Genomic DNA, 15,833 nt, shown 5'->3' on the forward strand with positions numbered 1-15,833 from the left:
TCTGTTCTTCAGAGTGGTAGTCTTTAAGGGGTTGAATAATTGTGGCAATGAAGAAACCACATAAGAACCATTTACTACTGTATTACATAAACAATTGATGTCATTTTAGTTGCATTTGGGTAGTTACAACGTCCTTGTAGGATTTGATTCTGAATACAATTCCAAATGTACACTATAGTCCCTAAACCCCTTTACAGCATTGGGGGTTGAATAATTTTGGCCACAACTGTAACCTCCCAGTGAAGACTGCATTTTCTTTTTCTGCTAAATCACTGCTGATTACACGTGGTGTCCCCCAAACTAATTTTAGGCTGCCTTATGTCCTAATCCCTTTATGATAACCTGTTTATGGTTCAGTTGTATAGGATGCACAAGTTACCATTAATATCAGGAAGGGTTTGTTTATTAGCTGCAGGGGTGCGTTGTATGAATGGTCCAGTGATGTTTGCCATGACTTTATTTTTTAATGGTGAGGGGTTCCTTTTGTTCCTTGCTTTTCTTTAAGTGATTTTTGAGTTAAATCTTTCATAAATTAAAATTGAAACCTTTTATGCTGCATGGTGTCCCGAATTACCGCTTTTTCTGGCCAGGTCATAAAAAGTTTTTAAAAGCAAAATAACTTTCTTTTTTTTTTATTTATTCGTACAACATAGTAGAAGCTATACATGTGTAAACAGTTTTTATTGTGATAGAAAACTACAGACATTTGTTGATTGTATTAATGTTACCTCCCCAAGGTAATACCTGTTTATAAATACCTATGGCTGCAAGTACATCTGCAAGTCTTTAAGGCACGTGCATGTGGCCACCCAGGGGCCATACATCATGCAGAGCCTGTCTAATAATTTCCCTGGACCTGCTACTGCTGCATACAGCCGACCTTTGAGATGAATTAGAAGAAATGGCTGTAAGTGGTGATGTGCCAGGGTTGTGTAAAACACTCGCACAGATGTATGTTCTGAACACAGATAGTGTGTATTAGGAACATATACTATTTTGCCAAAAGCAGTGGAACACCTGCCTTTACACACACATGAACTTTAATGGCATCCCAGTCTAATGCCCCGTATGCACGATAAGAAAATTGTCCGAAAAATTTTGTGGAACCACTGATCAAACGATTTCTCTTTGTTGGTGAGCAGGATGTTTTAACTGATGACGATACTGTGAACGAAAAAATCCGGTTGAATAACAGTGAAAAATTTGGTCGTTTTGCATATGAACGACCAATTTTCTATGCAGTGGTATGACGGTCGTACGAAAAAAATCTGTCAAGCGCTATCACGCATGAGCGAAAACTGAAGATGATGTTTATGTTAAAGCAATCTATGTAAACACGAACGAAAAATCCAAATGTTAAAAGAAGATTGGCCTAATGAGATAATGAAACCAGAATTCTGCATATTATATTTTTATGTATCACTATTTATGTATATAGGTAATGTAATAAACTATATTATACTGATTGCTGTTAATTGTTGTGTATATCGCTCATTGTGGCCGGAAGGGCGTGGCTACAAGGTCACATGCACACGGCATCACTTCCACTTGAACAGAAGACGTCAACATTACATATTGCCCAACGAACGATTTTTTTAGATTGGTTAATGTGGGCCACGATTTCGACCAATGAACAAACGCCTCTCGGTCGTCAGATGACCGATCGGTCGATTTTCGTGTATTCCCACCTTTAGTCCGTAGGGTTCAATATCGAGTTGACCCACCCTTTGCAGCTATGACAGCTTCAACTCTTCTGGGAAGGCTGTCCACAAGGTTTAGGAGTGTGTCTATGGGAAAGTCCAACCATTCTTCCAGAAGCGCATTTGTGAGGTCAGGCACTGATATCAGACGAGAAGACCTGGCTCACAGTTTCTGTTCAGTCTAATTCATCCCAAAGGTGTTCTATTGGGTTGAGGTTAAGACTATGTGCAGGCCAGTCAAGTTCCTCCACCCCAAACTTGCTTTTCAATGTCTTTATGGACCTTGCTTTGTGCACTGGTGCGCAGTCATATTGGAACAGGAAGGGGCCATCCCCAAAATGTTTCCACAAATTTGGGAGCATGAAGCTATCCAAAATGTCTTGATATGCTGACACCTTAAGAGTTCCTTTCAATGGAACTAAGGGATCAAGCCCAACCCCTGAAAAACAACCCCACACCATAATCCCCGCTCCACCAAATTTTACACTTGGCACAATGCTGTCTGGCAAGTACTGTTTTCCTGGCAACTGCCAAACCCAGACACATCCGCAAGATTGCCAGTCTGAGAAGTGTGATTCATCACCCCAGAGAACACATCTCCACTGCTCTAGAGTACAATGGTGGCGTGCTTTACACCACTGCATCTGACGCTTTGCATTGCACTTAGTGATGTAAGGCTTGGATGCAGTTGCTCGGCCATGGAAACCCATTCCATGAAGCTCTCTATGCACTGTTGTGTTAATCTGAAGACCACATGATGTTTGGAGGTCTCTAGCTACGGACTCTGCAGACAGTTGGCGACTTCTGCTCACTGTGCGATTGTTATTTTACATGTCTTACCACTTCGAGTTGCTGTTGTTCCCCGTTGCTTCCACTTTGTTATAATACCCCTAACAGTACACAGGTAGCAACCTATCACGGTGTCATGCTTGAATTCACTGAGCTCCTGTGAGTGACCCATTCTTTCACAAAATGTTTGTAGAAGCAGTCTGCATGCCTTGGTGCTTGATATTATATACCTGTGGCAATGGAGGTGATTGATGATTTGGAGGGGTGTCCCAATACTTTTGGCAATATAGTTTATGTCAGTGTGCATTCAGGTGTTTTATGCAACCTCTGGTGCATAGCTGCGCATGAGGCCATTGGATAATACACTGTCAGCTTTACATATCTGGATCCTGGAATTTTTGCCAATTCTTTATTGCAAAGTTGCTTCCACTTCAACATGTTAAATGGGGAATCATTTTCAGGTCTTCTTGTCACAGGTTCGCAATTGGATTGATTTATAGTCCATTCTAATTCATTCAGGTCCTTGTTTTTAAACCAGTTTAGAGATGGTTCTAAGTTAGATACATCCACTGCCTTTTTAACTTGCACAGAGTACTTCCACATGTGTGTATACCTTGACATTTTAAAATACCTCAAATAATGTTTCAGTATCAGTGAAAAGCCCCAACCAGTGATGCTCACTGTTCACCAGATATCCTCAGCTGCAGCCATCACAAAAATACCAGTGTCATCTAGTATCAGAGCCAAGAGGGTGCAATATTTTGTCTGCTAGAGCACTGGGGAAGGAGGTGGAAGACATTTCACGGACACTGTCACTTTGCCCTGAACAGGAAAGTGACAGTCCTATTTTATATATTTTTTTAATTATTTTGCTGTTCCCAAGAACTTCCTGTGGTGGTGCAGGTAAAAATCTCAAGGAAGATAAAGATATAGAGCTTTTAAGGTAAAGTACCAGTTGCATAAGTAATCACCCCCCAGTCAGTATTTGTTAGAACCACCTTTGTTGCAACTGCATCTGTAAGATATTAGGCCAAACTTCTACTAGCTTTGAATATTTGGACCCTGTAATTTTCCCTATTTGTCTTCGCAAAATTGTTCTAGATTTGTCAGGTTGGATGAGGACCATTGGTAAACAGTATTTTTTTAAGTTTAGTCATGGATTCTTAATTGGACTTTAGATATGGGCTTGACTGGACCATGGTACGCCTTTCAAATTCTTGTTCTTTAACTACTTCACAACAGATTTAGCCCTTTGTCTAAGTTATCTCAAGATTCATTTTAAATCCGAGTAGTTGCACTACAAAATATAGAAAATCCAACGGAGACAAACATCTCTGCTGGTTATCTAGAAGGCTATTCTGTTACAGAAAACTAAATTACAAATTCACGTAAACAAAAATGCTTCCCAAAAGTCGTCTGTATTTTACAATGCCCTTTAACACCCATTAGGCCATGGTTTTTTTGCCATGCCCAATTCAAAATAGCCACACCTGTGTTTTATGTCAAAAATACCTTACAAACTGATTTGCCAACAGATGCCCTTGAAAATGTTTTTTTGAGAAACGTTATTTGTGTCTACACCCCTGTGCGGCAATTCTTTGAACTCAGACTAAATTTATGCCAGAATTAGTAGTAATATTATTACGCTAAAATATAAGTTAAAATGTTTTTCATTTGAAATTTCAAATGCTTTCTTTGAGCAACATCATACAAATTATGTTACATTTCAGTTACAATATATGTGAATTTGCATCCTCTTTTTTATCTCCTCAATGCAAATTTTCTAACAGCATGTTATCAAATAATTGTGATTTTTTTTTTATTTTACTACAAAAATATTCCTTAGTGTCCCATCGATTAATGGTACTGGGAAAACAAATAGACAAGCCCAGACTATTTGTCTCTGGAGACTGACATACATAACAAAGGAAATGTAAAGGCTGGAGCAAAGCAGACGACATTGCAGAACATAATCAGAACATTACTTTGGAGATTAGCTTGTGAAAATAATGTGTTCTGCATTTTCAAAGCGTAGCCACAGAGACGGAATAAGTAGAATGAAACCATAATAACATACCTCACCACAGGGTTCCCATTGTACAGTATATAAATGCCAGCTTCTTTATTCCCATAGATCTGATTGCTTCGGATGCTGCCTTTGCCGTTGCCTAGGACCACAATGCCAGAGCGGAGGCCACTGTGTATTCTGTTACACTGCCAGTTGCATTACATGCACAGAAAATAGAAGCATAGATATTAATAGAGAATGCAGGCCAAAGTGTGTACATCACATCATGAAAATCCTTTCTAAATCCAGCAGCACAGCACTTTCAAAATAAACCTGACTTAAGCTTTTTAGTAGAATTTGTTAATGTGAAAAAAAAAAAAATCTGCTTCATACTGAACTATAGACATATGTTGCCGTTATACCTCTTCACTGCACCATGCTATGTTTATTAAGGCATATGTTATCCTATGCTACAGCAGCTAAAAAAAACAGTATGTTAATATCTTTCTATTCAAAAAGACACTGTCACTTTGCTAATTCAGGACCTCATGCACACAGAAATTTTTAGGCATCCAACAAATTGCAGGTATGTTTCTAACTCAGGAGAGACAGCTGTACCATACAGCCAACCATAACCAGGAAAGAGCAGTTTTAGAAAACTGGATAGGTAATTATCAGTGGGTCAGAGAAGGACTTTTCACTTTGTCATAAAAAGTGACAGTGTCTATTTAAAGATGGTTATAAATTAAACACTATCAGAGCCATTTCCTAACCAAATGTATTGATACATGGTGAAATCTGCACAATTCAGACAGAACTGCAGCCAAATCAAGTAAGGATAGATTTGAAACTATCAGATGTTTACCGCTGTTGTCCCCATTGGGGAATATTTCACCTCACTGCTCACCACAGTGGTGATTGGTCTCTTGAATGGGTGCAATAAAAACATTTGTTTTTAATGAAGTGGGGAAGTGTTTGAAAGTTTGTATCGCTGTATGCATTATTGGCAGATTACCCCTAAACTGGCTATATGGTTCGAATCTTGGCCGATTCAGCAGAGAACAGCCGAGATTCAATCTATGGGCAGGCTGGTTGTAGCCAAGTTGATTGATTACAGCCAATATGTTGGATTTTACATGCAATTATTGCTAGCGGCTATTATAGCCACTAGCAGTAATCACTGTTTACTCCCGCGGGTGGGATTCCCCCATCAACACTGACTGTGTTGATGAAGGAATCAAGCAATTTTATTTCCTGCAACCAGTGCATCATGTATGACCTGACTTACTCCCTGTCTGAGAGAGGTTCTGATGCTTCCCATTTTCATCTAAAACGGTAAGAAAACTTCTTCCTAGAATAACACTTAAAAGTTTCCCCCTACTTTGTTCATTTAAAACAAAACAACAGTTTCAACTTAGTAAAAGGAGCACACACTTATCTCTTGTTCTTTTGCCTGTGCCAGAGAAAGCCAAAGAAAAACAGAGTATGTGCCGATCAGCCTGCTAGCTCACAATGCAGTACCCGGTGCCTGAGCAGCCAAACTTTAAGTTCAAGCACTGTCACAAAGAGGTGACATGAGGGTCCTAGACCTGTGTAAGCTCCAACTCATAGTTGGGTTAGAACTGACACAGCTCCAGATGGCTAAGAAGATGGAAGGGGAAAGTAAGGGAGTTAAAGCACTAAAAAGAAACCCACTACCTTTCTCTGAATGGACCAAAAATGATTGTGCTTCAAGTGCCTGTCTTACAAAAAGACAAATGTTCATAAAATGGGAATGTGACCTTTGTACAGCTAGACTAAAATAGGAATTTGAATAAGCAGTCAAGTTTAAAAGCTGTCAGATAAAAAATCTAAGCTGGCATTCCTCAGTTTTCCTTATGCCTCAGGACACAACAGAGGGAAAGAAAAAAATAAAAGGATATTTGCAAAGCTGCTTAATTTGATTGATACATTTACCTTCAAAATACTCCCTTGACATCTGCCTGCCGAGGAATTTGGAATACCTGGTAAGGCAGTTGGGGGAGCATAAGATCTTCTTGCCTTCCTCTCACAATGCAAGGTACAGGGCCTAAGCTTAGACACAGTCCAACTCTGAACTTACATATCTATCTAGGGCTCCAGTAAAAGAACAGAATGGTGGGGAAAGTATGCATCAGCAAGAGGGGGGAATGGGCTATCAAGATTTACTTGAAATTGCATGATTTGGTGTATCATTTTGAAACATAACTGTCTACACCTTTTGGTTCTGAAAGACAAATAAACGTAACTATACAAATACAGCAAATTTGAATTTCCTTTTGATATTGCAGTAAAATGTAAGTGCTATAGAGCTCTGCTAGGTAATTAGGCTTAAATTCCAGAGTTTTGCATACCAATATCACAGGGTTGGCTCCTTTGCGTATATCCACGCCTGCTTCCGTGTTTGAATGGATGTTATTATCAGCTATTAGACCTCCAGCTGCCAGGCGTAGAAAAACCCCTGATGCTTTGCAGTGGTAAATTTCATTCTTTAGCATAACAACCTGTGGAAGAATCCTGACAATAAATCCATAATGCAAACAGACTTTAAACATTTATAATATACTAGGTAATACACACAGGTAAAATAGCGTGATGATTATACAGACATACCCAAATGATGATTAATTATTCAAATGCCTGACACTAAACTCTGGTTAAAAAAAAAATGTATTCAAGCATGCCTACATAACTCAGAAAAGTACCTTCTATTGCTCTGTCTCCTCCAAATTCCTTTTTTTTGCTCCTGTAAGCTGACTTTGAGGCTGGCTAAGTTCATTCTACCTGGTCCCACTGTATGTAGTAACATAGCCATCCTTTCTTGCTTGTTCACGAGATGGACTTGGGTCTATGGACTATGGACGATGGGATTTGTAGTGTAAGGTGACCAGATTTTCAAAATGAAATCAATGAAACACCCTACTGACCATGCCCACTTTTATTGGGAGTGGGACAGGGGTGGAGAAGTGAGCAGGAATAATTGCGGCAAGCAAAGCACACTGCACCAAATGTTGGGTGTAGCCAAATTGTGTGAACAGTGGGAGTGGTTTATAGGGGTATGGTTTAATAAAACCTAAGCCTACTTTGCTGTGGGTCATAGTGCATAACATGCACAGTGTGCAGGACAAAAGTAAGCAAAGCACAGATTGCCTCTGAAACAAACGTTCCTCCCTCCTCCCAATACAATCCCCTACCCCCAAGACAAAATCCCCCCCAACACAAATTCCCTGTTCCCTAAATTGTACTAACCAGACGTTCCCATGGCGTTGCTTTTGATTCCCCATCACAGAGGGATGTTGAATTTGTGTCAACCGACACCCAGGACATGTAGTTCCGGGCGTCGGGCAGGTTGTTTTTTCAACCTTTAGCCCTGCTGCAAGCAAGCAGCAGGGCTCACCTGTTAGGTGAAAGCATTCAGACAGCAGTGCTGCAGCCCGATTGCTTTCACACAGTCGACCATGGTGCCAGCCTCCGCCCCCCCACGTGTGAACCTCCCCCGCTCACCAAGTCTCCCGGGCTCCACTTGCCCATCTGCCAGCCTGGGACTGGATCAGTGTGTGTCAGCGGCTAGAGGGGAGGAAGGAGAGCGAACACGTCAACTCCCCTTCTTGTCCTGACCTGGAAGTGACGTCACTTCCAGGTCCCCGTTCTCAGATTTCCTGACCATTGAGGCCCAGAAAAGAATTCTGTTTATTTACACTGCATTACATTCAGGGGAGCAAAGGGGAGACATGCAGGGTCTTTTAGTCACCAAAAAAATCATCACATAGGGGACTTTTTTTTAGGTGATCGCAGCGGAAGTGGAAGCGGGTACCTGTCAAATTTGGGTACCCGCTCACCCTCAGCTCCCCAAAGGTGCCAATCCTTAATGGGGAGCGGGGGACAAAGGCTTAAAGCGGAACTTCCTCTTTTGGGTGGAGCTCCGCTTTAAGTAAAAAAAATTGTTTTTCAATAGTAAACAAAATAAAAGTTGCACCCAAGCACATAACATCCCTAAAAAAAAAAAAAAAAAATTGAGGCACCCCCACATATACACTCATACAAATGTAAAAGCAGGCACCAGGGCGCCTATGCATAAAAATGTTCATTGCGATACACGCTACATATCGCTGCGCACGCCAGAATGAAAGCAATAATTCTGGAACCTACTAAGACCCCTTCCGTGACACTATACTGATGACCTATAAAGGGCTTTAAAAGTGTCACCTACAGAAAATATACGGTACTGAAGTTTGTCGCAATTTCACGAGCACACGCAAATTTAAGGTTTGACATGTTGGATATCCATTTACTCAGTGGAAACTCATTTTTTATACTTTGCCAAAAATAGAGTAAGTTAATTTTTTGTGCCCTAAAATTAAAGTATATTTTTTTACTGAAATTTTGCATTTCCTAGACCTTTGTGGTAATATCGTGCACCATAAAATTGGTACTACCATTGTTTTATTCTCTAGGGTCTTTGCCTTCCAAAAATATATAATGTTTGGGGGTTTTGTGTAATCTTCAAGCCTAAAATGATTTTTTAAACTTGTGCAAAAAATGTAAAAATGGCTCTGGCAGCAAAAAGGGATAAAGGATACTTCCCTTTTCTGATAAGCACCCAATCTGTACTGATCACACTGCATGCTCTCTCTCCTCCCTGCTAGTCCCCAAGTGCGGTGATTGAGAGAGGCAGGAAGGGGAGGAGGAGATAAACAGCACAACGCTAAAAAAATAAAATGTTTAAGTCGCCATAGAGCCCCTTTTGAATTTAAAAGTCCCAGACATTCCTAACAGCACCTCAAATTAAAATACGATTTTAGTTAGAATTGATTTTTTTCTTTATCTGGACAAGTACATTGTCAGAAGGGACAAGCAGATTGGAACCTAGATTTAGTCCCTGGACAAGTAGTTTTTTAAAACATTTCTACACCCCTGATCACAGTCCTTCATCTGTTGGCGAGTTCCCATCCCTCATCTCCAGTGGTAGTACCAGTGCAGAAGGCAGCATACACTTACATGAAGGGGAGGAGTCTGTGGCATCAGATGGAGCATGTCACCTCTCACATACTTCTCTCTGCACAAGCAATCACCAACAAGTTTATGTGACAAGTCATATCCCAGGTTGCATTTAGAGGTGACTGCTAGTAGTCTGCAGTCACAATCCAGTTCAGTGTAGTACTGTCACAAAGCACCATTGGTGACAATGTGTTACCGATTTACCTACTTCCCCCTTTCCCCACATTAAAACACTGTGCATTGCGCAGCTGCTCCTCCAGAATACCCCCTAAGACCTTTTTTCTGGCCCGTACCATTCCTTGCATTAAAGAAAAAAATGTTTAGGCATCAGTTTGCCCCCCCCCCCCCATTTACTTACCTGAGCCCTCATTCGCTCCAGCGCTGTGCATGTCTACAGCTCTTCTCTCCCCTCACCTCCATGTCTCACTAGCTTTCCTGGAGCACCGGGAACCATTGGCTCCTGTTGCTGTCAATCAAAGCCAGTAACAAGACAGCATGGGGCGGGGCCGAGTCCCGCTGTCTGTGTCAATGGACACAGCAGCAAGCTCGGGAGTAAGCAAGCACATGTGTTCCCATGAAAAGTGGCTTCCCATGGGGACACTGGACAGAAAGGAGGAGCCAGGAGAGCCAGTAGGAGACCAGAGAAGAAGAGGTCCAGGGCTGCTCTGTGCAATTTCATTGCACAGAGCAGGTAAGTGTAAAATTTTTTTTTTCTTTAAAAAAAACATTTTTTCCTTTATAATCACTTTAATAATTGTCCAGAAAGACCACTTATTCCACAAAACAATACAAAGCAAATATGAAGAAGGATATAATAAAACTACACAGCATATGCTTGCCTCTGCTATTGTTTTTGATGTTGTCTCACTTGCACATTACCTATGGTGACGTGACAAGGGGTGGGAGTAAATGATTTCTAACAATCAATAAAATGTTTTTATTTAAAAAAAACAAACAATTTTTATATATATATTTGTGCATTCATAAAGTATTCAGACGCACTTCACTTTTTCAGTTTTGGTATGCTGTAGCCTGATACTAGTTTTTTTTTAATTCATTTTTCCTACTTTTTCTACTCTCTTTAATCTTCACTCTGTTCCCCGTAATGACAAAATTTTAGAAATGTCTGTGAACTTAATAAAAAGAAAAAAAAATGGCACATGTACTTAAGTACTCAGACCCTTTACTCAGTACTTTGTTGAATCACTTTTGGCAGACGTTAGAGCTTTGAGTGTTTGAGTATGAAGCGACAAGCTTTGCAGACCTGGATTGGGGGATTTTTAGGGCATACACACACACACGTGAAACTCAAAAAATTAGAATATAGTGCAAAAGTTAATTTATTTCAGTAATGCAACTTAAAAGGTGAAACTAATATATGAGATAGACTCATTACATGCAAAGCAAGATAGTTCAAGCCGTGATTTGTCATAATTGTGATGATTATGGCTTACAGCTCATGAAAACCCCAAATCCTCATCAAAAAGGTAGTCACACCAAACATTGATTTTATTTAGATTTTTCTTCTGTTCACTCACTTTGCATTTTGTAAATTGATACAAAACAAACAATTAAAATAACTTTTTTTTTTTTTAAAGCATTCTTACTAGGGGTGCATCGAAAGTTCGGTGGTCGAAACGGTTCAGCGGAAAACACTTCCATCGGCCGTTGGCAGATATGTAAAAAAGCACCGATACAGGTGCCGAAAATAACCCCTCGCCGCCACTGCCATCACCGGCCGCCGCTCGGTAGTTCTTGGTAGTTACACGAGAGACCACCGAACGATCCCGGCACTAGGCATAGAGATTAGTGAAGGAAAGATGGCCTCCACTCATCTCTATGCCCTTGGAGGACTGGAGCAATGTCACTTCCGGTTCCGTTGCCTTATAAACAAGGTCATTTTTTTTTTTTTTAAAGCAATAGATCAATGCTTTTTTTGAGCTAATGTTTTACATTGTAGGAGATATGTGGGGTCTTATTGACCCCGTATCTCTCCATAAAGAGGACCTGTCACTAATTATTTCTATCACAAGGGATGCATGCATTCCTTGTGATAGGAATAAAAGTTCTAAAAAATTTTTTTAAAAGGGACAGTGTAAAAAAAAAAAAAAAAAATTAAATACTTTTTTTAAAATAAATTTAAAGTGCCCCTGTTCCTCCGTGCTTGCATGTAGTAGTGAACACATACGTAGGACATGCCCATATATGTAAACAGTGTTCAAATGTAAGGTATCGTCATGAACGTCAGAGCAAGAGCAATAATTCTAGCACTAGAACTCCTCTGTAGCTTTACACTGCTATCCTGTAGAAATTTTTACCGTGTCACCCATGGAGATTTTTAAGTACCATAGTTTGACGCAATTCCATGAGCATGCGCATGACATGTTGGGTATCTACTTACTCGCCGTAACAACCGCTTTCATATTTTACAAAAAAAATATATATTGTGGGGTTTTTTTTTAATCATTAAAAGTGTATTTTTTTTCAAAAATCTATATTCATTTTTAAAAACAGCCTTTTTCAGTTTTCGGCCAAGTGCATTCTGAATTTTCAGTTTCAGTACCAGAATTTTCACTTCTATATATATACACATATACACACACACACACACGCATACAGTTAGGTCCATATATATTTGGACACACGCACAATTTTAGTTTTTTTTTAGGTATTTGCCAAAACATATTCAAGCTATAGTTATATAATGGATACGGGCAGAAGTGCACACGCTCAGGTTTAATTTGAGGGTATGTACATGCAAATTGGAGGAAGGGTTTAGGAATTACAAGGGGACAAGGGGAAATGGCTACTCTTAAGAGCTGTAATTCCTAAACCCTTCCTCCAATTTGGATGTACATACCCTCAAATTAAACCCAAGAGTTTGCACTTTCAGCCCATATCCATTATATAACTATAGTTTGAATATGTTTTGGTAAATACCTGAAAAAAACTAAAATTGTGTCCAAAAATATATGGACCTAACTATATGTACACACTATATTAACAAGACGTATTGGGACTTAGGTATTATGGTATGGGGTTGGCTTTCAGAGGTTGGGTTTAGCCCCTTAGTTCCAGTAAAGTGAACTCTTAGAGCGTCAGAATAACAAAACATTTTGGACAATTTAATTCTCCAAACTTTGTGGGAACAGATTGGGGATGGTTCCTTCCTGTTCCAACATGACTGCGCACCAGTGCACAAAGCAAGGTCCATAAAGACATGGATAAGTGAGTTTGGAGTGGAGGAACTTGACTGGCCTGAACAAAGTCCCGACCTCAACCTCATAGAACACCTTTGGGATGAATTGGAGTGGAGATTGCGAGCCAGGCCTTCTCATCCGACATCAGTGCCTGACCTCACAAATGCGTTTCTGGAAGAATGGTCAAACATTCCCATAGACACACTCCTAAACTTTGTAGACAGCCTTCCCAGAAGAGTTGAAGCTGGTATAGCTGCAAAGGGAGGGTCAACTCAATATTGAATCCTACGGACTAAGACTGGGATACCATTAAAGTTCATGTGCTGTTTTGTATACACCGCACTGCATATGTTAAGTCCTTGAAAATGCATCCTTCCAATCTAGCTTGCCCTTGAGATCAGATGAAGATACCCCCTTTACTATCTTTAAAAAGGCACAAGAGATACCTTTTTATCTCTAAAAAGGTACAAGGCATCCTTGAATTGTGCTGGTCTCTGCAGATCTTGCTAAAGACTTTTTAAAGCCATGTCACTATATATATATATATATATATATATATATATATATATATATATATATATATATATATATATATATATATACATACATACATACATACACACACACATATACATACACACACACATATATATATAAACTCTTGTTGGAGTTTTGAAAATCTCTACTAACGTCTTCTGTAAGCGGGATCACACTTTCTGCAATCAGGGGATATCGCAATTGTGCATCAATGCCAAACTGCCTGTTTAATCTGCAATTCTGTTTTAGAGTTTATTTGAGAGGATTGCCTAATTTCTTCAAGAGCCCCACAGCTGAGCAAACACTGCATGGCTTTTTCTAGATAAGCTTCCTGCTACTGGTACCCAATGAGGCATAGAAAACATATTTTCACATTATTTATTGGGACACAGATTTACCTTTGCAGCACATAACCCATTAGCATCCACCTCTACAGTGCAACACACAACACTTCTTATCAACCTTTTTTGATTGGCTGATCAATCAGTTGGCAACTAATACATTTAACCAATTGACAATTCACGTCATAATAAAAATGTAGATCAATTTTCTCACTGGCTTGAAAAAATAATCAGTGCACTAATTACACTTGTTTCACGGGAAACGGTGCTCCATGTCAAAAGGAAAAATAACAATTGCCATGCAAACACATTTTCTGACATTGTAGTATCTTGGCCATTAATCAAAACAATGAAAGTAGTTAAAGAAGTATTAAACCCAAAACCAAAAATGTAATATATTGCAGCTTAATAATCAGTAGATGTGTTGGCTGCATCACTTTTCTTTGGCTTTTTTCCCCTCTGTTTTCACCTGGTGATCTGATCAGTAACACACCTCGTGTATTAGTCAGACACAACATTGGAGGAATGAGACTGGAGGCACAACAGACAGCAGCATTGTCAGTCTGGGAGGAGGGGAGTGTAAAATGTATTAACACATTTAGATTTTTAGACTAATAAATGGAAGCTCACACTTTATAAACAGTTACAGCAAACTGTTTTTTTCTTTTTGGGATAATGGCTTTGCATGAATAAATAAAAGCTGATCATTTTAATCACTCCTGCAAAAGCTTGTGCTTTTGAAAAACAACAGATTTGCTGGTTGGTTTACCAGATGAAAATAGAAGAAAGAAAGCCTAAAAAAAGAAACTAATACAGACATCACATCTAAGAATTGGTAAGCTGCAATATAATAAATGTTTGCTTTTGGGTTTAATACTGCTTTAACTGTTTAAATGCTGACCTGAGTCAAATAATATAATGAATTTTTCTTATCCTGGATACAGAAAAACAAAACGGCATAAGAAAAACAGACCCTAACACATTAAATGGCTGCACATGTCAAACACGCAAATAATTTTCTGAAATAAAATTTATATTTTTATTATTATTAGTTCCGATGGCTTACCTTGCTGTTTTGTATACACCGTACTGCATAGGTTAAGTCCCTGAAAATACATCCTTCCAATCTAGCTTGCCCTTGAGAGCAGATGAAGACTCCCCCTTTGCCATCTCTAAAAAGGCACTTCCGTACAAGGCATCCTTGAATTGTGCTTGCAAAATTTTGAAGTTCTTTGTCTCTCTGCAGCTCTTGTTGAAGACTTTTTAAAGCCATGTCACTCTGCAAAGTGAGAAGCCCATTGCTTTGTGGTCTGCAAAGTATAGATTTGGACAACATGTCACTTAGTCCATGTGAATGATAGGACAGTTTGTACACCAATGGGTTATCATCCTCGTTCTCACTGACTGTGCTAACTTCACTATCACTATACTCTGTATCCAAAGTCATGGCTTCCCCTTCTTTGCCCATGTAAAAGTTTCCATTCAACTCATTTTCTTTTTCATCCACTACTTGTGATTTTGAGTGAGGAAGTAAATGATTCTGGTCCCCATTCACAATGATCTCACAGGTCCTTAAATTTCCAGCAGGTGACCCATTAGCCAAGTAGTCCATATTGTCTGCACTTCCAAGTGACTCCTCTGATGCACTGTACAGCATGGTCCTTGACTTTGCAAAGGCTGAAAGGTGTTTGCAGGCCCAGTTTTTATCAGATGTAGGGGACCCCTCCACAGTAACTGAGGCATTTTCACTGTTGACAAATTCACAGTTTTCCAATACGCTGAGAGCCACATTGTGAAAATGTATACTGGACTGATTAAAAGTGCAAAATTTTATCTGGCACGTTCCTGGAGCATGGATCTGCAGCTGACCATTTTCAAAATTGCAATTGTCAAATTGTACATAGCCTATAGATGTCTGGAAAAAAACATGGAAAAGAATAAATTCTGCACATACAATACATGGGAATTCATTTACTAAAACTGGAGAGTGAAAAATCTGGTGCATCTGTGCAAGGTAACCAATTAGCTTCTAACTTCAGTTTGTTTAAGCTTTCACAACCTGGTAGCTAATTGGTTTCTATGCAGAGCTGCACCAGACTGCACCAGTTTTTTAGTAAATCAACCCCAAGGCATCCTTTATTTGCTTCTTATAGGCAAAACGTTTAGTTTTTACTTTTAGACCCTTTCTTATTTCAAAATGAAAAAAAAAAAGGCTTTGCATACGTTTAAATGAAAAAGCAAA

The 15,833-nt window shown here is 39.4% G+C and overlaps 1 protein-coding gene across 1 annotated transcript in view; it reads right to left on the reverse strand.

Annotated features, from left to right (window-relative positions):
• FBXO10 (F-box protein 10) overlaps positions 1 to 15,833 on the reverse strand; it is a 144,633-nt gene that overhangs the window by 111,969 nt on the left and 16,831 nt on the right. Inside the window, exons 4-6 of the mRNA XM_089670912.1 lie at positions 14,658 to 15,506; positions 6,870 to 7,019; positions 4,567 to 4,703 (exon numbers count right to left, since the gene is read on the reverse strand). Coding sequence (XP_089527038.1) covers positions 4,567 to 4,703; positions 6,870 to 7,019; positions 14,658 to 15,506 — 1,136 coding nt within the window. The remainder of the gene's footprint in view (positions 1 to 4,566; positions 4,704 to 6,869; positions 7,020 to 14,657; positions 15,507 to 15,833) is intronic.

Source organism: Staurois parvus, unplaced genomic scaffold, assembly GCF_062004578.1.
Source record: "Staurois parvus isolate SC_StPar_1 unplaced genomic scaffold, SC_StPar_1.0 ptg000096l, whole genome shotgun sequence".
Taxonomy (NCBI): Eukaryota; Metazoa; Chordata; class Amphibia; order Anura; family Ranidae; genus Staurois; species Staurois parvus.